Raw genomic sequence first — 22,717 nt, 5'->3', positions numbered from 1 at the left:
GTGAGGGACAAACCTGTATCTACTGCACATCGCTACACCAAACACACTGCACTTTGTCATGTATCGAAACTTCTTGGTCTGTATACCACTCATTGGTATTCTTTGCACATTGGTGACACTGCAAAGATAAAAAAAAAAAAAAAATAAATTGTATTTTAAAACAAACATTTATTGATGATATGCTGGACATTACAAAATCCATGAATTTAGTTATTTCAATCATTATACAACATACGCTCGACAAAAAGATGCATAGATTGCTCTTGTTAAAATAATTTTTTGTGGTGTTAGACCTATCTGGGAAAATTCTACGAAATATGTAAATGTTATTTATCATCATCGTAGTAGTATTTAAATCACATATCTTATACATTACAAAACATTATAACATGCTGAAAAATCTTGATGCATATTCTGATATAAAAAAAAGGGGGCATAGATATTTTAAATCGCAAGGAAATCTAGATAAGCAATTAGATTAAGCAGGTCGGCGATGAAAATTATCCTTGAATTATAACCTGACGCTTTTCTGGCAAACCTTATTTCATGTTAATTTAAATGAACGTTTCAATGCACTCAAATAGGAAAGGAGTATATAAAGAACGAAATACAAACAAACAAACAAATCAAGCAAATAAAAGCCCTTGCCAAAATTGTAACACAATTTTTGAACAAGGTAAACGCATACGACGCAGATTCTTTCTTAGATATTAGGGACTTTTAGATTTGCACGACGAGAACGTGGACTGCTCGTGTGAAAACCTTTTAAAGCAATGTGACGTCACTGCCAGTGCCTTCAAAGGACGTCACATTGCCTTTATAAAGGGATGTCACACGTCACAGTCCACGTTCTCGTCGTGCAAATCTAAAAGTTCCTAATGATTTGTTAATGTCCTTTGAACATGAGACGTCGTTTTGCCTAACGTAGGCCTGCGTCACAGACTGACGCAGTCACAATGACGCCGATGTGACGATGACATCGCAGAAGAAAAAAAAACGTTTGTACAATAAACAGAGCAAGCAGTGCATTGAATCATTGGCGTATCAACAAATTGCTTTGATATGTTTTATTAGCGCATGCAGTAACACAATCGCAATGATGATATATCGTGTGTGTAACGGGCATTGGGGAATTACGTATGTTTCTCGACATTAATCACTCCCGTACCCATCATCGCATCATCATCAAGCGGTTTCACTGTTTTATTCTATTGCTATAAATGGCCAATATGCGTGGTCTGCATGAGACCATTCTTGTGGATCAATTAGTACACCTGTTCATTATGTATTAATCGAGACAGATAATAGGTGGAATACCTCGAAGTTTTAATCCCTTCCCGACGTTAAACCCGTGAGATACCTATCGGAACCATGACAACAGCATATCTAGTGAATGTTGGTCTAATGCCAATGATGATATGAACAGGTGAAAACCAGGGACTTTGCTACCAGGTCATAATCATTTTATGTTATGAACTATTCTCTGACACTGCTCCAATTATATTTCGTTTTGTAAAGACTCACTGCCTCGTTTTTCTACGTGTAGTTACAAGCAAATTGGATTAATATTGTATGGCAAGTTAACATATATAACTAGCTTAAACATTGCATTCATTACTATTACGATAATGATATCAATGAAAGTGTGTCAGGATCATTTTACTGTGCCCTTTCCTATACTAATCAAAAGTAATTGTTATGTTGGTGTCCTCGTGCGGGTAATTATTGGCAGATTTTTCTAAAAAATCTGTGAACAGATAAGGTTAGACTGACATCGTACTAGTTTGGAGGGTACCTTATCCTCCATGTCAGGACGAATTAACAAATGATTTGTTCAAGTTTTTCACACAACCACAGGATAACCTTTGAAAGAACTCTCGTGAAAACCTGGGCTAGGACATATCCTGCCATTGCTGCCATGTAAAAAAGTAAGCATCAATCAGTAACGGAAGAGAGATCAGAACGGGAGATGAAATAAAAATAAAAGTTGAATGAACCGCGGGATAATTTCAGCCTATAAAAAATGACGTCATGTTTTGACGCGCTAAAAATGATAAAAAATTGTCTTTTGATATAATTTAGTCGTATATAAAGGTAAGTGATATTACTCACTTTAGGTTCATCAGATAGCTGTAAAGCAAAGAATTTACAGAGATCCGACGGTAATCAAATACAGCTCCTTCGTGTTTAGAGCTTTGATCAGACTCCAGATTGCGGGTTTAATATGAATCAGAAAATATTCCCCTTGTATTACCCCCCCCCCCCCCCCCCCTCCCCCCTCTCGATATGGTAAAATTACTCATATAATCGGTAGATTTCGTTGCCGGCACCTGTCACTAGAAATATCTCACATCGTCAAAGATTTGTTCCAAAGCCGGTCATGAAGGTCAACTTTATACTCAAGAGCATTCATTTATTTATAATGAATGTTTGTTTAGTTCGTGATAGAAATATGGATTGCATATTTTTTTCCATGGATTTCAAGTTTCGATTAATTTTTCAAAAATTAAATGCAGTATGCGCTAAATAAAACATTTTTTTTTATCTAGAATTGCTCACTCTTTGTCTCCATCGTTGGGGGAAAATAGGGTATCATAAGTGATATATAATGTGCGCGAGCGTAAGTGCGTTTGTGCGTGATGGTGAGTGCGTGTGGGTGTGCAGTATATAGGTGTGTGTGTTTTTATTTTTATTATTGCAATTTATGTTTAATCCAAAATATCAATGTACGATGTATCCAGTTTGGTAAAGAATGATTTGTACAAGATGTATTCGATTTGAGAGAAAATAATTATTTAGAAAAAAAATGGTTGTATAAGTGTGTGTACGTGCGTGTTTGCATGTGCAATTGCGAACAACTATATTTACAAATTACTTTGCTCATGAAGAAAGAAGATTAGATGCCCCGATTTCGCCAAGTCTTGTTACAGCTGTCGAGTGTTTTATCTCACATCTAGCTCTTATCTTTCCTGCTTTTACAGAGGGGCCATTTAAAGCGAGTATGAACAGTAAAAAGATTCGGATAATTTACCATGTTTACTGCTCGAAGCAACATCACCACGATGAAAGCACAGCCATTGACCATGGTGCATTTTATTGAAAATAAAATGTAACTAGATAATTTAAATCTTATCTCGCATCTTGATCTAAAAACCTACTTATTCAAGACGATTACTATAAACTACCCCTTCACTTTGATAGTTAAACGTGACTAAAGGCGGGAAAGGGGTATGAAAATATATTTATCGAATGGAAAGAAATTATCTTTCCCCCATGTTGTAACCTCAATATTGCACTATTAATTTCATCCAGATTTATCTGTGGTGTTTAATTTCCTGATTCTCCTACAGCATTTCTGTGCTGCTCCCTGGATTTCGGGCTTGACTTCTTATCTGTGTATTTTCATTATATTTAATTTCAACGGAAAGATTACAGATTGAAACATCGAGGTATTGTATACGTGTTAGGACGAACCAAATATATCACGTTTGTTTCCAACGCCCGGGGCACCTCAGCATACGGGGACTTTCTCCGATATTTTTGTTGGCTGCTCCCCGGCGTTACGCATCCTTCATTTAGCTTTTTCCACAGCGAAAACACGTTTAAGGTTGAGCGAGAAACGTTCAATTACGAGGAAGCCACGCCTTCCTATTCTAATAGGGATTGAATGATGTCAACGGTTAAATCATATTACCAACCTACATCGTAATCATTGATTGACAAGCTGATCACTGAGTTCCTTCAATGTGATATCCTTCTTTAGAACATGGCCATGGCACGAGTACGTGTGGTCGTTGTGTAGGTTATGGTTTCTAAAACTAGGTACAAACATTTGTGTATAGAAAACTCTACTGCCTGACAGGAATTTACTGGTTTAAAAATAAAATGCATACATTCAATTGTTTATCCATTACAAGTCAAATATATAACGAAGGTTGTTGAGATCAATCTCATATTATAATTTTTGTATATATCTTTGAGTAAAATCGTGTCATTGACATTATTTGGAGACTGAAACATTGTGCCAAAAATGTTTGCATTTTTTTCTTCTTCAAAATGTTCTATTAAATTTCCGAAGAATAAAGGTCTGAAGGTCCTTATGTAGGTCAGTAGCAGTTTGCAATCACGGTAGACAAAGAAAGGGAGGGGAGAGGGAGAGAAGCAGAGGGCTGACTTTAAATTGAAGGAGTCTATAATCATCTCGTCTTTATTTGTATACAAGACCTCTGGAATAAATACCAAACATCTATGTGCCTTGTGTCCTAGTGTAAAGAAATGATCATTTAAAAATATTTGATTTCTTGATTAAAAGAACGCTGTCCTTTCAATTAGCATGAAACAAAAAAAAAAGGTCGTAAGTACCAGGGACGTTTCTATTTATGTGTGCCTGTTTGGCATCAGCCTGTGAAGTAGTGTTAAGTGACAGTATTAATCAGTCATCAAAGTTTCTTCATTTATACTACGTTCAGGGCTAAAACTTGATATCCGTGCCGTGGTATACGACTTTGATTTCATTGATGGACGAATAAACTTGTTTTCAATGCAAATGTTTATATAAATAGTCGAGGTCAGTTATATATCAGTAGGCAATGAGAGCTTTTGGCAGATTGATTTATTCAAACAAAACCAGCGCACTCCTACAATCGCATTCTTTTTAGAGAAAACAATAATTAGATCTAAAAACTGCAAATTCCTTCGAGGAATTAGCATGTCAACATTGTAAGTTGCGTTTCATTATCATCTGCCATCAATTAAAAACTGCTGAGATCGTGTAAAATTACAGGACTTTGCATAGAACTCTATGATGTGAATATTTTAGGCCAAATAAAAAATAAAAAAAAGTTTAGCGTCCTGTTTTTTTCGAAAAATAGGAAGGAGGAGGCCCTTTTTTTTCTTCTTTTCTTTTAAAATGGCCGCTCAGTACATTTTCCCTGACAGTCGGCCTATTTTTCAATATGGCCGCCAACATTTTTTTTTCTTTTTAAAATCAGAATTAGATCTATTTCAGCAGTATTTTTCATGTTGTTTTTCTTTTAAAAAAAAAATAATAAAAAATAAAATAAAAAAATAAAAGATTTCCAAAAAAAAAAACAAAAGTTTGGAGGCGGCCCCCCAAAAGGAAGCGGGCGTGGACGCTAAACATGTTTTTTCTTTTAAATGGCCTTATACTGTCTTTAATTTCATGATAATATCAAATGACATTTTGAGTTCATGTACTGTAGTACGCCTATTAAATAATTTTACTGGGTCTTTTTGTGTATTTATTTATGAGGGTATCATTTAAAGATAAACTTTAGTACTGGTAATGCGATTGCATTGTGAAAGAAAAGGTGTGGAAAGGATCAGAAACAGTTGATCATGTAGCATGTAAGTATTGGTGTGCACTGCAAGGTTCTGGATTCATCAAAATCATAATAAATTTGACCGAGTCTTGGTAAAGTAACAAGCACTGTACACAGAAAGCTATATATGGGACAACACCCATGGTGTCGGGGCTAGTACTATCTTGATTTCCTTGTCTTTCTATGCTCATTACTCAGCCAGTATACATTTTCTTCCAAAAATGTTTGGCACATGTCATTTATTTGTAATCTTGAACATTCAGTGTAAGTTTCGTTTGATTCTGTGAGAATTAATTTTTTTTTTTTTTACCAGAACTGGAGATTATCTTTAACTGTTCTTAATTATAACAATTCCTCTTCAGGCCCGGAACAAGCAAGGACAAACAACTGATCAAATTAGATGGACATCATTACAATCCTTGTCGAAATGGACCATGGTTCCAAGCCCTAATTGGAACCAATTGTGTGTTATTCTTCTGATGGGTTCCTTCCTCTCCAGCATGTCATCTGGACTGTCCCCATTTAGCCTGGTCAGCGGTATCACAGACATGGTCCTCTATTGGCCGTGACTGCCAACTAAAATAGGACATCGTTTGTGTAATAAGAAGTGATTGAATTGGGGGTCAACTTGGCGCCTTCTTCTCAATTCTCTTTTCTTCTTCGTCTTTCCTGACCGTTCATAATCTGTCATCCTAGTTAACATCACAATTTTTTATAATAGTGACAAGGAGATTATGTGTGTTTGTCGTTTTTTTTTTTAATTAGTCATCTTGATACTCGTATGAAAATGATTATTCATGGTATCAGTAGTATTATATTTTTAGACGTAGCCGTATAACATAAAGCGAAGAAAAATGCCTAGATGTGACGTAAAAGTAAAGCAAGAATATGGTAAAGAATATGGAGGCCTATGAAAATCAAAACTCTTCCTGGCAAGGGTGTTTTAACCGACAAGTTGAACATAATAATATAGTTAATTAAAAAGGAATAATAAGACAAAAGATGATAAGCAATGTCAGTAATTGTAGTATTAATTTAAGTAGTAGTAGAATGATTGTATAGTAGTATTGTAGTAGTAGTATAGTATAGTATACTAGTAGTATCAGTAGTAGTAGTTGTAGTAGTAGTAGTAGTAGTAGTAGTAGTAGTAGTAGTAGTAGTATCGATGATTTTTTTTTAGGAAAGCCACATACTTTTTCTTTCTTTTGCGGACAAAAATATGATTGCAAAACACCCAAATATGTCACATAATGGTATTATGTTTAGGATAGTTCGTATAAAATAAATTATACTTCAAGACAAAAATGACATTTATTCAACTGTCGGCCATTGTTCTTCCGATAAAACTTATCATTTTGTGCCGTGTTTTCCACGTTATTTTGAGTGTATTTCTATTTTAAATGCAAAATATCTTCAACACACGATCTATGTACACGTACCCCATTTGGCTCAAGTTAACATACAGGAATGACATAAATTAAGATAAGGAAACCGTGTTATTATCGACTGTTTTGGAGGGTAACTGTGTCTAAAAATGCGTCTCTTGCTTCCATTAGATCTATCGTCACTCGACAAATTGCATATGGCTGCCACAAATGTAGCTAAATAATACAAATACGGATCTTCTATTTTCTTAACGTATGAGCAAAGTTAACTTGAAAAAGCAACTTACATAAGATATTCAAAATTCAATCTCCGAATACATAAAATGGCAAAAGTGGCTCAATAAAGAAATATAAAGTAATTCGTTGAAATATATTTCTGCATCTTTCTAAGAACATGGAAACTGTGGTATATATCTGTAAAGCAACATACTTTCTACCCCTGAATTTAGTAGAAATGCAAAGTACTACAATTGGTAATTCAAAAACTCGAGATGAAAGGAATTCTTCTATTTACTGTTAACCTGTTGACTACTTAATTCATACATTACCATAGGCTTAAAGATAAACTTTAGTACTGGTAATGCGATAACATTGTGAAAGAAAAGGTGTGGAAAGGATCAGAAACAGTTGATCATGTAGCATGTAAGTATTGGTGTGCACTGCAAGGTTCTGGAGTCATCAAAATCATAATAAATTTGACCGAGTCTTGGTAAAGTAACAAGCACTCACATAGAAGTTATATATGGGACAACACACATGGCGTCGGGGCTAGTACTACCTTGATTTCCTTGTCTTTCTATGCTCATTACTCAGCCAGTATACATTTTCTTCCAAAATTCGTCCCTATTTTCACGAAGTGACGGTAGTGAATGAAAATCGCATTCACTTTGTGTGCGGATTTTCCTCACTACCGTCACTTCGTGAAAACAGTGACGAATTGTTTGGCACATGTCATTTATTTGTAATTTTGAACATTCAGTGTAAGTTTCGTTTGATTCTGTGAGAATTAATTTTTTTTTTTTACCAGTACTGGAGCTTATCTTTAATACAGGGACAACCCGGTTCCAGTAGGCGATGGGGTATTATAATAGAAGGAACAGTGCCAAACGCAAGAAAACTTTTGCTGCATGAAAATGATTAACTATTTCCTTATCCTACTCAATTACGCGCAAAAATAGTGTAAACTCCTGCAGTTTTTTGAGGTTTTCACCAGAACCTCATGAAGTCAAACTTGAAGGACTTTTTTGGTCAGCAGAAATTAAAGTGAATTAGGAAAGTTCGTCACTTTGTCCTATTTTTGTCTCTTGTAATTCGCCTCCGCATGTGACATGAAAAAAACAGGTGAAAACAAATATTAATTCATTATCGTGCATGGGTTCTTAACGGATAATTCGTCGACACCTCCACTACAGTCGCGACCAAAAGTTTCATCCTTTTTAAGAACCAGGGGAACATTATTTGCACCGTTAAGTGATCTTTTAATTACATCAATTATTCTAGGCAGCGGTCTTATCCTGGTCGTTATTAACACGTGAAAGTATTTTTTGTAGTGATTTGACATACATATACATCTTGATTAGTTGTCAACGCCTTCATTCAGAGTGAAATAAAACAATAAAGATAAAATGTCACCTTTCCTGCCAGATAAAAACATTGTCGGGCATGTTAATACAATTTTATGAATATATTAATTAAACTGGTAGTAGTCCAAATAACAGGTTGATCAATTACGTCACATTTTGTAAGTACACTTCTACGGAAGATGTGTACATACTGTGATGCGGGGTTTAGTCATATTTCACATAGACCTGGACATTTTTGGCGGGGTGGTGATAGGACTCGAATTTGAAACTTGATTGATATGTAACATATAAAACTGCTTGATTAATCTTACGATGATGTGTCATGTGCAAGATCAAATTTGAGTAATACAATCTACTACTGTACACAACCTATGGTTAAAGGTATTGTAACTTTGCCTTTGATTCTAAACAAAATCCTAGGTTTGCCTCATGCTGCAATCATAATTAATTATAAACTTCTAGGTCAAGAATGAATCCCATGACTTTTACAAGCCAATGGCATGTTTGATTATCAAGATATTTATGATTGGAATTTGAAATTTCAAAACCCGTTTTCCAAGGGTATTTATACTACAGTCTATTGGGGAAATGAGTATGGTTAAACCGGTCACTCGAAGATTTTTTTACTTTTTTGAAGCACTTCATGGTCTTTCTGAAGCTCAATTTTGTCAGGCCTACAATATTACACCATATCATAGACACTGACTGACACGATGTAGGACCATGCATCTCAGATTTGTAAAACTCCAAACATTGTTCCTGCTTTTTAGCATAGGCGAAAGGAGAGTGAGATTGCATGGCAGATATGGAATACATTATAAATTTTAATACATTACGTAACCTTCAAATTACGAATATCACAACAAAATCAAAACTCATATCAAGGTCAAAGGAGGGTGAATCTCACTCTCTCTCTCTCTCTCCCCTCGTCCCAAATCTGGAAGGATCACATTCCCTGGTCTTAAAGCATCCTACGAGAGTTGTAATCTCCCCCAAGTCAGTGGCCTAGCTCTCAACAGGAAAACTCTACCGAGGGATTACAACTCTAAATCCCCTAGGAGCAGTTTCGAAGAGATAATTTCCACAAAATTATCAAATCTCCTCAAATACAGCAATGATCGCCGGCATCCCTTCGTATTAATCTCAGGACGGAATGTATGCGTGCGTGCTCATTGGAGGTAGCTTCTGTACGTATTTTACCCTAATTTTCGCGAAAACGTGGCTTATCTGTAAACTTTGTTCGCAGTTTTTTTAAATTAGAAATAACTGCCGTGAGCATGTAAGCTGCGTGGAAAACATCGTCTCACAGATTATGTTATCCTTGGCGAGTTGATCTGGGTCAGCGAGGGGATAACGTGGAATGAGGTCAGGAACGTGGGAGTGTTAGTTCATGTTAAACTAGCGGATACACCCAAATATAAGGGTCAACTGTGACATGACACATGAATCCCTTTAATCAAGATTTGTTTTGCCGAAAATATTTTGTTTGTTTTGTTTCTTGAAGAAAATGCCAAGCCGGGTAAGATTATAGGGATGGAATGTGCGAATATGAAACAAAATTAGTGAGTCACTGTGCAAAAAGTGGTGGTTTCGGGGATGTGATATTATTACCGGTAAATTATTATTCTATTAATAAACCTTACATGGATGTGCAACTCATTTTGAGAAAATAAGGTCCATATATAATTTTATAACATGTATATAAATATGACTTACAAATTAGGGATTGTCTATTATTTCAGTTTCTGTCAGCTTAATAGAGTGACTTGGTTACAGCTTTATCATGATCATTAAGCGCTCTGAAAAATAATGGATATATCCATGGAAGTTTCTTATGCCACGTTCTATATGACCGCATCTAAAGCTGAATGTCCAATGGGAATGATAAAATCACTCGCTTGGAAAAAATGCTTTCATAGTCTTGAAAGTGTCGGATGTCATTTTTCTAAAAATTTCAGAACATTCTAATAAAGATTAAGAAAATAAATGGCGTTGTGCTAATATTGTCTGAAAACTGATAAATTCAATAGTGAGGCGAAAACCCGCCTGAAGAACTAATACAGGGACGCCGGTAAAATATGTATTTGGGCTTTATATAGCCTATCACAATCGTAAATAGTTAGTTTTGAAAATATCAACCATTAGATTGTTTGAAATTTGATGTTTCATTCTAAAAATCAAATGGCTATGATTTGATACCTACTAAATATCAGACAGATTGTTCGAAAGGGTGTTCATCTAGATGAATAGATCCCTGATTGGAATACTTGAGGACTATTTTCAGCAATACGATGAGAGTTAATTCGCAGTTTGGAAGCCGAAATTTGGAAGGTAGGGTTTTGATGAGGATCATGTTGGATTCTATCTTCAGTCATCAGTAAGAGTGGATATGCTACCACATGGGAATACTATCACTCGAGATAAGCCTCTTCAATATACATGTGCGTTCTATTTCTTTCACTCCGCATCACCATCATAATTACACGCATCCTCAAATGAAGGATCATTTAAAATTTATCTTTCAAAAATAATTTAATGTTTTGTTCCAACCTGCGCTTTTAAGCTGCAGGATAATGATACATAAGCTGTTTCCATAACGATCAGCTGTGAAATAGAGCAAATAGAATTGGCTGGTTAGAGATTTTGGCGAATAGTATCACTATCATTAGTCCAATTGCCGACTCCCTCAGATTTCACGAGCCATTCCTTAAATATATATACGTGATAAGGAAGCCTGATATCCTTCCATATCAATCGTGATATTGACTCAGCTCAATCACACTTTTTCATTGATAATCGAAAGTGAGCATTTTGTAGAATATCATAATCAAAAAGCTAAATGTGAATTAACATTGAGCAAGTTTTGTGAAAACTAAACCTATAAGATCACTATCCATAAAACATTGCGCGAGGAATATACATGTATTTGAAACGAATTATATTTTAAATCAGATAATAAAAAGAGCAACACAGATAAGATGAGAGGTATAGCAACAGGGAGAAAAAAGAGAAACATAGAGAGTGTGCAATTAGAATACTAAAAATGGAGAGAGAGAGGTAGAATTAATAATTATGGTTTTATATAAGTATATGATAGATAGAAAACATTAGAAAGGGGGAAAAGAAAGATTGGATACATAGAGAGATGAATGAGAGAATAAGAGAAAGAGAAGGGGAAAAAAAGACGGAGTAAGAAACAGAGAGTAAAAAGGTAAAAAGATATGTTGAGATATTATAGATAATTATAAGTAGACGGATTAATACAGAGATAAAATGATGAAATACAACGACAAAGACATAGAGAAAAAATAATAAGAACATAAACGTGTATTACGAAATTTTCATTACGTTCGGTAATTACCACATAGGAAATTGTTAATACACAGTGCAATAAGTCGGGGTAAAACAAACCACGTGTGATCTACAGTATATGATGCTTTCATCACAGAGAAAGTCATTTCCTAGCTCATCCGTCTGATGAGAAGCGACAATACTCCGGAAACGAGATGGATTAGAGAAAGGAAATACATTAATGCTCAGACTTTGAATTTTTTATGTTGTTTGCCCACCGGTATATCCTACCAAATAGAGACATTTAATGAACCAAGGAGAACATTCATTACAGCGTGAACAGTTATCAGTCATCCCATCGCAAAGTTGTGTATTTTCGTCCACGATTGTAATATTTTGTAGTGAAATGGAAGATTACGTTTAGGAACTATGTGCCTGAGTCACCTGCTAAACGATAAATACTACAGGCAACATTATACACTTTAATTAAAACAACGACATTATACACACATAAAACGGATGATAATTCTTACCAACGAATTTTATCTTTTATAATGAAATAAAGGGTTCGTTTAAACTTAAGAATTCGTATGTGTACGATTTCGTTTTTAAATAATCATTACGAACGATTATAATTAACTAGCGAATTTTTGTTCACTTTACCATAAATTTACAGTTCAGAGTGTTGTGTAAAATTGTGCCACGTTTTAAGGAAAAGTGTATGCTGTTCTGGCTAGAAATTAAAGAAAACTCCAAATAAATTTTATCTTTTATAGACAAATATAAACATCCGTGTCAGTTAATGTAAATGATTACAACAATTCAATTCAGTTTATCAGTCATCTATGATTGGCAATCCTCTATACATAGATGTAGCTTCCATGTACGCCCTGCACTTTCCCTCGAATCCTAGGTTCTGCTATTGAACAAATTATTACCCCCCCCCCCCCCCGAACACGTAAATGAATTTAGAGTTTTTTAACCTATGACTGTGTCATCATGTTTCTTAAACTAGGCCTTCTCCTCCATGGTTCATGTCTCATTGTCTTCCTTTCGATTCAATCCCCTTGATTCCTGGATTATACCAGACTTCGTCCTCTATCTTGACCTCGATTTGGGAATAAAGAAAACCAGAAGGGAAAAGGTGTTTGATTTATTAGATGCATTACAAACGATGAGATCCCGGAAAGGTACGGGCCCCATTGTTGCGCCCTGTGGGACACCCGCATGGGTACGGAATCGGGGAAGTTCGCTGTTTTGCCAATGGGTTTTGAGGCCCCGGTAGAGTTTTGACGAATGAACACTGTAGGACACCTGAAGGATGAACATAGCGGATGAGACGAGGATTGTGGGAGGAGACAAGCCAATGACTCACTCTCAAAACTCACTCTCTTGCTGCTCTCTTCTCCCTCAGCTAGTGCTCATCTGTCTCGATAAGTCAGGGTGTTTTCTTGCCACAATTTGGTTGAATTTCTTTGGTTATGATCAAGATGTGATTCCGTGTGTACATTCTTGATTTTGACGCTCGAGGAAAACAACCTGCCTACATGAGTAAGTCTCATCAGATGTATTTTCAAAAACGGTAGTCCACTCGGAATTGAGTGTAAACATTACTGAACCAAATCATAACCGATCGTATGGTGAGAAAAATAAAGATCTTACGACGACGACCGTCTGTAAGTCCGTTACAAAAGTTAAATATGCGTTTCGTATATATTCGTTGCCTTTTCTATAAAATAGTTAAACGAACTGAATATGTTTAAATTTTACAATTCTGAAGAAAAAAAATAGACGATACATAAGACAAAAATAAATGTTGAGTAAGAAGAAGCAGAGTATGGCGATCTAGGGATATAGCGTGGTGGAAAAAATGTACCCCTTTTAAAATCACCTTGCGTCAAATTTGATGGGAGTTCAAGAAAATATGTGAATATTCACAACGAATTTAACTCCAATGTATATTTTCGAGGTAAGTAAATTAAACACGACTTTTGCTGACATGTCGTAAATAAATAAAGTCACAAATTATTTAGTGTTTGCTCTAAGTTATTTGTTTTCTCGATTTTATCTAATGTTGACCATTATAATGCAGACCAAGTGGCACAGTAATGACGAAGATGTTTTTACATATTTTTTTGTATGAAAAACATGACAGTTGTACATCCTATCTCCTACCAAATTCACTTAACCCATTTCAATGACATGGCCCGAAGTCTAATCTCATCTCCTAAGGTATCTTCAAAGAGAAAATAAGAGATGAAGCAGACATTTTGTAATTGCTTCGATTGTGGACTAATATAATTTAAGGGAGAGAACGTTCTACATTTCCTCTCTAACTTGCTAACTCACCCCTTTTTTACATAACATTCCTGGATTGTGTCAAAAAGATGTTTCTCTGTCCTTGGTGGGACATGTTTTGTGACGTTTAAATGTTTACCGGTCAACACATGCAGTAAAAGACTTAAATGTGTAAATAATTCCAGTTAACAATAACATGTATATTCCGAGTTGGTCTCCCATTTGTGTTTCAATCCTAAATGTAGGCTGCTCTGCGAGTATATAAACTATATACATGGTAAATTCGATTGTGGTCTTTGTTATTCTGTTCAGGTTTAATTAAGCAGTATAATATCTGTAATTATACTACAGTAGGTTTTAAGTTATATTAAGTTCCTTGAATTTTTATTTCTTTGAAATTATTTTTCTATATTAATGATTCGTCTTTGTAATATGTGATATTATGACAAACAATATTTCGATTATCTGTACATAATCCATTTGCTAAAAAGCTATATGATTCCAATATACTTGTGAATGTTAAGTCCATTAAATCACTCTAGTCACATGGTAGTACACATTTAAAGATTTTCGCTACAAATAGCTTGCTAAGGCCACTTAACATTGAAAAAAAAATCAATTCTTATCGATACATTTACAAGAATAGACTAACCATGGACGGACCAAATCCATTTGAATTACTGAAGAATACCATTAATTCGATATAAAGTATTTCAAGGATGCATCTATAAAAGAAATCATTTTCACGTTTTCTGTCGAATGACGTGGGAAGCAAAGAAATTGATTGAGCACGAGTCTGTTGTTTGACCTGATGAACGTTTTGCTTCATCACGGTCTACGCGGGAAAAATGCCTCAAAATATGGCTGCTTTTGATAAGGACGCGTGTCTGAGTGTAATTGAAAGGCATTTATTTGCCTTAAATAGCTATACTGCAGTTGTTTTGTTCGTGTGACAGAAGTGTCGTCTGGCAAATGAGCTATTGTGATGACGATAAACGGGAACTGACTATTTCTGCTTTCTGAATGACTACTCACACTCCTTTCTCTCGACCATTCCTTGGTGTTCTAGTTTTTACTGAATGTGAATTTCGTATAAATTGTGGTAAAAGATTTGTCCTAGGTTTTGATAACGTAAGATAAAAGTTCCAGGTGCCTGTTAAATTAGTATTTTTAGACCGTAAGATATAAGTTGGTAAATAGGACATTAACAATACCCCACCCACCCCCCCCCCCCCCAAAAAAAAAAAAGTACAATGAGATATCCCCATCATGCCGAACAGCTTTCGCCATGATGATTACCTGTAAAACAAAACAATATAACTAAGGCATTTCAAACATCTTTCTTTCTTCGTCAAACATGATATCATGAACATATTATTTAATGAAAGGCACGATTCCTGTCCAGCTAGCTATAAATAAATTTTAAAATCTGTAACAGATGAAATATATAGCATGTTTCGTGATAACCTAATTCCATTAATCTGATTCCATTTATTAAATACCTGTAAAGGGAGGGAAAGTTAAAAATCCTGCATTTCTATATTCGGATCGGACAGTACTTGAACGTTCAAATAGAAAAAAAAAATCGTATTGCCGATTACGCTCAGTGTTAAACACAATGTCATTGTTTATTTCTTATGTTGCTTTTCGTTTTCCTTCGTGGGGATTATAAATAGGAGTGAGGAGGGGGCGGGGGTGGATGATGGCCCAATCGCATTTTCTAACACCACATTGTACAGGAACTGATAAGCTCACATTTGCTAAATGTAAAATGTGTCTCCAAAATGTAAATGTAAATTTCTTATATGGCAAACCTCTAAAGCCCGCCCTCCCCCCCCCCCACCTCCGTATCACGCCCTTCTCTGCTGCATGATGTTATAATCATTACCAGTAAATCATTTCTAATCGCGGTCATAATCATAAAATAGGGTCATTACATGTCGTCATGGAAATGCCTTCGTGTAGCAGAACTGTAAATGAAGGCCCCTTTTTGTTTTATATCCAACGTCCTTCTTTTTATTTATAATTCAATGAAAATTAAAAATACATTTTCTCCATTAATCCCAGCTGTTTCTTGTCGACCTGATACTCACTTCCCCTATCAATATTATTTTTCGGATAGCCTAAATCTTGACTATCCTCTTTAATCATGTTAAATAGATATAAATTTGTGTTATAAGATGCATCAATTTTCATTTATGATATCGCATTTCAGATCAAAACATGTCGTGAAAAGCTACGCTGAATGATATATACTAATCATTTAATGCGATGGTGGATGCTAGCAGGGTGGTCTCACTAGAAACAAAAGTAGAGGCGACAGGGTTAAAAATAGGGTGTGCTCACAACGCGCTCTGTATTAACCCGCTCTATGTCATGTTTAATAGTATTCAATAATGAACAATTTAAGAACCATCTATACTTAACACACTGTTCTGACAGACACTTTCCCAAAGACAGGATTGATTTTATGTGGTTCAATTTGTGATAATGAAGTGACATAAGTATAATCATGTGGATATAACGCGTATGTGCAAATCAGAACTAGTGAACCGAGGTATATACTTTTCAATTTGATAAAGTTGGCAAAAATAGAAAATCGTTATTGAGAAAATAGAAAATGGGCAAATAAATTATTTGCAAGCAACATTCCCTTTCCTCACTGATTCCATTAAGTCGAACGTGTGGAAAACTATAACTATAAATGAAAAAATAGGTTAACAATATCGAAATCGGGTCCAAATTATGATCGTTTTCAAAATGATAAAGGAGTCAAAATAATGTTATAGGAATTAAAATGGCAGCTACTGTGACATTATGACAGGTATCACGTGATGTATGTGTTGACAGAAGTGTTATCATATTTCAGAAGAAATTTTTTTGCTCATACTCAGGAGATGTCATCTCCCTCATCCGGGGTCCAGGAAGAATATATAGATACCTATAGAGGTTGGGGGATAGTAATGTAATATCAAAAAATGGCTCGAAAATGGATTTTGAAGGCGGTATACTTCGATTTTAAAGATTTATTATGGATCTGAAATCGTATGTACGATGAAACTCTCGATGCCACGTAGTAAAGAGTTAAATCACCCGTTACGTGCTCGATCGTTTGTACGACTAATTAGAGATAATAATGTGCGCTTCCAAGGAAATATTACATGACATATGAAAGTAGAAGGTAACGATACACAATACAAATGGGAAATTAAGGTACATGTAGTAAGGCGAGGCGTCAAAAATAAATATACCAGCCAGCGGCAGCTAACTGCACTTGTGCGTCCTGGCTGCATTTTTTAAATTAGCTCAGCCGGATACCGCTGGCGGTAGGACCCTCAATTAACTCATGATGTCATCATAATGGTCTCCGAACAAAAGCATGCGCCGGCTGCCGCCTTTCGAATGGAAACCGAGCCTCAGATCCCAGCCTGGCGCAAGCCGGCTGGGCTAATAAGTGAAAATTAATTGCCCCAGCCAGGCTTCGGCCGTAATTGCAGCCTCGATGCGCCAATACGTGAGGCGGCAGCCTGCTGGTATCGATATTTTTGACGCCTCGCCTAAATACGCTTCACATGGTTTGCTTTCTTACGCGAGCATTGATCCATAAGACAGTCTTATCACATTGATTGGTTGATTGTGTGTTTATTTTAAATACAAGCTTGCAACCAATATCATTCTTTGAACTTTTATAAATTTAAGTTCAGTTACAGTTGTATACGGTATTATGTAACTTGTGATTCACTCGCTTTGAAGGAACTATCTTTGAGAGAATCTTTGTGAGTCAGAATGAAGGATTGAATAATCTGGGTTAGATCGTCCCCCGTGTATGAAACCTGTTTGAATAACCCTCTAGCCTCAAAATACAAGAAGAGAAATGCAAACCTCGAAAAGTGTTAGAACTGATGCAATCTTGTTAAAGAAATCACAAGGTCACTTAAACATTGTATAAGAAACCTGATTGTATAACCTCCGGGCCTCAGAAAAGGATTAGATCTAAAATAATTGGATCAGATGGTCAGTTATATAATTTATATCAAACCTGTTAGAATAACCCCTTGTCCTCAAAATATCATGAAATATAGAAATCTAGAAGGTAAGATATATGACCAATAGGCAAAGATAACTAGAAGAAGAAAAAAAAAACTCATGGTCGGAAATATTAAGGTCAGTAAAATACAGTAAAATAATCACCAATCAAATGAGTTTTGATCATAGCATATCGTTTAAAAAAAATTACTACTGTCTAAAGTTTCGAAAAGATTTAGAGTTCCTATTCTTGTTTGTTTCATGTTCATAATGTCATTAACGATATTGATGGTTTGAATAATCACCCTTCAATGTAAAAATAACAATCAGTAAAAATAAAACCTTTATCAATTTGGCTGGCTCCAACGTCTCAAATGCAATTTCACCAGTCAGACTGGCAGCGCCCCTTTTTCAACCCATGTTCCCCCTCTAATATTTTCGATTTGTCACCAAATATAAATATAATCCGTTTTCATTTCATTACTCGTGCTGATAAAAATATCTAGCCCCTGTAAACAATCTAGGGCACAGCGGATGCCAGGTTTCAAAACCACAAACGTAAATTCGAGGAGTGCTAATATGTTCTTGACAATATTAGGCTACCATGAAATTGTTCTCACCTCGAGAGTCCGCCCTACTTTACAAACCTAGATCTTTAGAGAATTGCTTAAGCATATCGTAAGTAGAGATAACATCAAACGTCGATAACCTTCTTTGTGAGCTATGCTCTTTCGACGCGTTAGCAACATTCTAGCCGACGTTAATCATAGAAAAGGGTACAAATAAAGTCTTTTTTGAGAGTGCAATTTTAAAAGATTCTAAATCACGGAGTTACATATTAGACGGAGATCAAAGGCAATTGGTGGCATTTGATGGATGCTAATTGAAGCAGGTGACTTTATTTAGTTTAGATGTGATCATAAAAATCACATAGCTCCCTAATTTCACGAAATGTTGTTTCCTTTTAAATTTGTAAGGTGAGGAAACCTTGTATGGTTTATAGACGTGACTCCTAACGACTCGTGTCTGATTATGAAAACAAATCTATTATTAAAATATAGTTATTAAAGTATGCAGACATGACGTATTCCTAACCTAATCGTCATCAACTATATTTTGGGGAAATTAATCGAGACAACGCTCGCAAGTGTGAAGTGTCATATCTTCCGAAGAGACATCCAAAGACAGATACAGGGTTGATTTCCGGTTTCGCGTCAATATTAGGAAGGAATTCACTGGACTTCCTCCTTCTGGGTTAATGGCATTTCTTTCTTTTTGTTTATCATCAGTCAGCAAAGATCTTTTATCGAAATAATTTCCATGATGAAACTCTTGAACATTTTAAGATTGCTGAGTGAGAAATGACTTCAATCATTTTCGTTTCCTCCTTTAAAGCAGAAATAGAACCGGCGAGTATTAGGCGACGACGTATGAAACCTGCAAAGAATCCAACCACCTTTTAGTGACTCCTTATTCTATTGCTGCAAATATTTACAGGTTTTAAATTTTTAATTGAAACGTTTTATTCAAATCGTTTGCATCTTTGTTGTAGTGGTAGTATAGCTTTCAAATTGATCATAATAAATAAACATGATATCATAACATATTATATCATCAGAAGAGAGATTGAAAATTAAGAAATGAATGAATCAATGATAATATAAATAATGTGCGACATTAAAAAATATGTTTATTTAATGTTTCTGAAATATTACTTTCTCAAAATGACCGGTTTTGCCAATTCTTTAGAATTGCGAGTACAACTATATCACATAAAATAGTATTTGTTCTATTTTCTGATAATGGAGTAACATAGAACACAAAATATATAGTTCATGGCCTAATTATTTACACAAGGTATTCTTAAATGCACGTCAAGTGGCTGCTCATCTTTTCAATGATACAAATTGCACTAAACTCAGCCAGACATAAGATTACTATCTTCATCTCGTTGTGGTTGGTTTATCAACCAATGCCTTCCATATTTCCGTCAAGCACAACGTCAAAACCGAGGAAGTGACACCACATTAATTATCACTTTCTTCTTTCACTTATCAGCTAAAATTATTCATGTGCATGGTGATAATAACTTCTTGAATCATTCTCTTGAAATGACGGTTAGTCTCTCGGAGTATGTTGTCTACCTGTTAATTTTGTTATCACTTTACAGGCGGACGAAAAAGTTTAAATCTATTAACGCCCCGACGAAATAACAAACGCCTTATTGCACTTAGTTGTTTCGCACGAGAATATATACTTGTACCGTGGCAGTTCAACATAATTGCTAAATTATGTCAATTAGCCAACATCCCCTGCGTTGCCGCAGCATTCAAGGGAATCTCTAATTCCTATTTTGGAGAAAAATGAATTTATTCCTCTGAGAAGGATGGTTTAAGGCCATGCTGGAGGGGAAGTTTGTTTTGAAATGTTTTCATTAACGGTTTAATTTATGACTGTATGTCAAAACATGAGAAGGATGTTATGCAATCACAATATTTCGCTTCGAAGCTCAGGTTCAACCACAGACTCCTTCGGGTATATCATATTATTAAGTGTCTGGTATGTGGCCTTTGATATTTAGACAATGGTATTTGGACAAATCATTACAGTATTAAAACCATACCGTTATTATAGGGCGATAACTGTTTTCCGTCGATTTATTAACAGATTAATGGTATAATTTATTCTTCGCCTTATTTCATGTACAGTGTATTTCTTTTTTTTACATTTCTCAAGCAATTTTTTTCATGATGTTTAGCAACATTAATCTTAACTACAACCATAATTAGTGAGCAACTAGCCCTTGTAAAGTTGATGTGGCAAAGCTTGCTCTTCCACATGATACGTTGCGTATTTTGTATCACAAATCTCGCCTGTTAATTTGATAGTTTGGGATAATTTCCGATTTTTATATAAAGATTTAGATACAGTTGTATGTCAAAAAGAAAATGTTAGATTGTACAATAAACTTCTCATTCTTGGAACAAATAAAATGGTCTTTACATATAATTTTCAATCAAATCCTCAATAAGTTCGAAAAAGCGTTGTTCGGCATATTTCATACAAAACTGTTTCTTCTACAATATAGACCTACACAAGGGGATGATTACGCCAGTGTTTCACTTTTATTGGGGTTCATAATTTACCTAGCGCGGGAATACCAAGTTATTAATAAATTTCCTGCGCTTCTCCCGTGTAACCATGTTGGTACCCCAAGTAGGGCATTCTGTCAGGATGTGTCTCCTATACATGGAGACGTTAACCCCAACAAAGCCGTCTATAATAATATTGCTACCACGAGAAAATCACAAAGAAAGACAATGGTAAAGCTCAAGTAATATTTAGGAGAAAATTACATGTTTCAGGCATACTTTATAAAACAGTGACAAACAATAGGTCAAAATTATAAACCCCCTTCTGCGCTGGGGAAAAAAATATGGTTAAAATATGTAGAACGTTGCCGGTAAGCTTGGTAAGGTAATGTACAGCAAATTTTTAGAAGGAGGAATCAATACAACTTTCACTGTCTAACGCAGAAAGGGAAAATAAACTTTGATTATCTGATCATACATTGCCTAAGACATAGTATTTAAAAAAGCATTATAAGACAATCGAGGCAAATGGAATGAGCTAGGTACAACATGGTTCTGAAAATATTATTTAAGAGACTTACCTAGTGACTCGAGAACAAACATTATCTCCATAAGGTTCCACGTATTTCATCGAAGCTGCTCCCCCTAAGTGTATTGTTAATATAAAACCTATAATCAACCGTGCAGTCCTGAAAGATAATGTTCTCTCCATGTTTGCGGATCGGCAATTATGTTCCACTAGTCCAAGAAACATGATAATGATAATGAGGTCCTGGTTTATTAAATCATAAAACAGATGGATTGAAGAACTTTCCTTGTTGATAAAGGCATGCCGTTAAAATCCAGTTGGTTTTTATGAAAGTTGATCTCCTTTTGTGTCTTCATCAGCGATACCAACATCCATATATCAGTTCCAGGTCTGGTTAAACTTTTTCCAAGAAGGAGTGATTTGCAGGAGTTGAGAAAGCGAACTGTCCGCCATCAATGCACGGAGTGTACTGTCAAGATCCGAGAGTAGGCTCGTACAGCCGCTCACTGCAGACGGTAGCTGCGGTTAATAAGTGAGCTCGGGAAAGCCCTCCCTATCCACTCTGAGCATGCTGAGGAAACCGCGCGCTTTCTAAACGTTGGCCTCAACCCAGTAATTCAGAGCTCTTGAGTAAAGGAGTAGAGAGAGAGAGAGAGAGTTAATTTGTCATTATTGATACAGTTAAGAAATGTCCACCTGTATGTTCTAAGTTATTTTTAGAGACGGAGGGTTTACCTTTTATAGCAGAATAGTATATTTTAACTTTACTCACGTGGGAGAGATCAACTAATGTAGCCAAAAACTGCATTGCTTTACCAAAATGTAAGAAGTTACAGAAATTAGGCACAAACAAACACAAATAGAGATTGAGACATTAGATAACATCGTTAAGAACATATTCTCAAGTATGTGCGAATGGAACATGATTTTTTTTTAAAAATAATTATGTTTATTATTCGCAATAATTTCTTAGAACATTACTGTAAACCATTCAATAATCAATGTCTATATATTTGCCGTGTTTTTTTAACTTTGATCGTTAAATAACTTGCAATTCTGAATAGACCAAAGGTGAATCTTTGACAATATATGAAGCTCTTCTGTCATGTCATTGATTTAATGACAATAAAATAGATATGTTTCGATTAAGTTAAGAGCTAGTGCATGTCAA

At 35.4% G+C, this 22,717-nt stretch overlaps 1 protein-coding gene across 1 annotated transcript in view; it reads right to left on the bottom strand.

The window, feature by feature from the left end:
• LOC100890249 overlaps positions 1-22,076 on the bottom strand; it is a 29,601-nt gene extending 7,525 nt beyond the window's left edge. Inside the window, exons 1-2 of the mRNA XM_003728127.3 lie at positions 21,599-22,076; positions 14-118 (exon numbers count right to left, since the gene is read on the bottom strand). Of these exons, the coding sequence (XP_003728175.1) occupies positions 14-118; positions 21,599-21,771 (278 nt within the window). The 5' untranslated portion in view covers positions 21,772-22,076. The remainder of the gene's footprint in view (positions 1-13; positions 119-21,598) is intronic.
• Between the last annotated feature and the right edge of the window lie 641 nt (positions 22,077-22,717).

This window comes from Strongylocentrotus purpuratus, unplaced genomic scaffold (genome assembly GCF_000002235.5).
Source record: "Strongylocentrotus purpuratus isolate Spur 01 unplaced genomic scaffold, Spur_5.0 spur5_scaffold_6, whole genome shotgun sequence".
NCBI lineage: Eukaryota > Metazoa > Echinodermata > Echinoidea > Camarodonta > Strongylocentrotidae > Strongylocentrotus > Strongylocentrotus purpuratus.
This window is presented reverse-complemented; position numbering and strand designations above follow the sequence as displayed.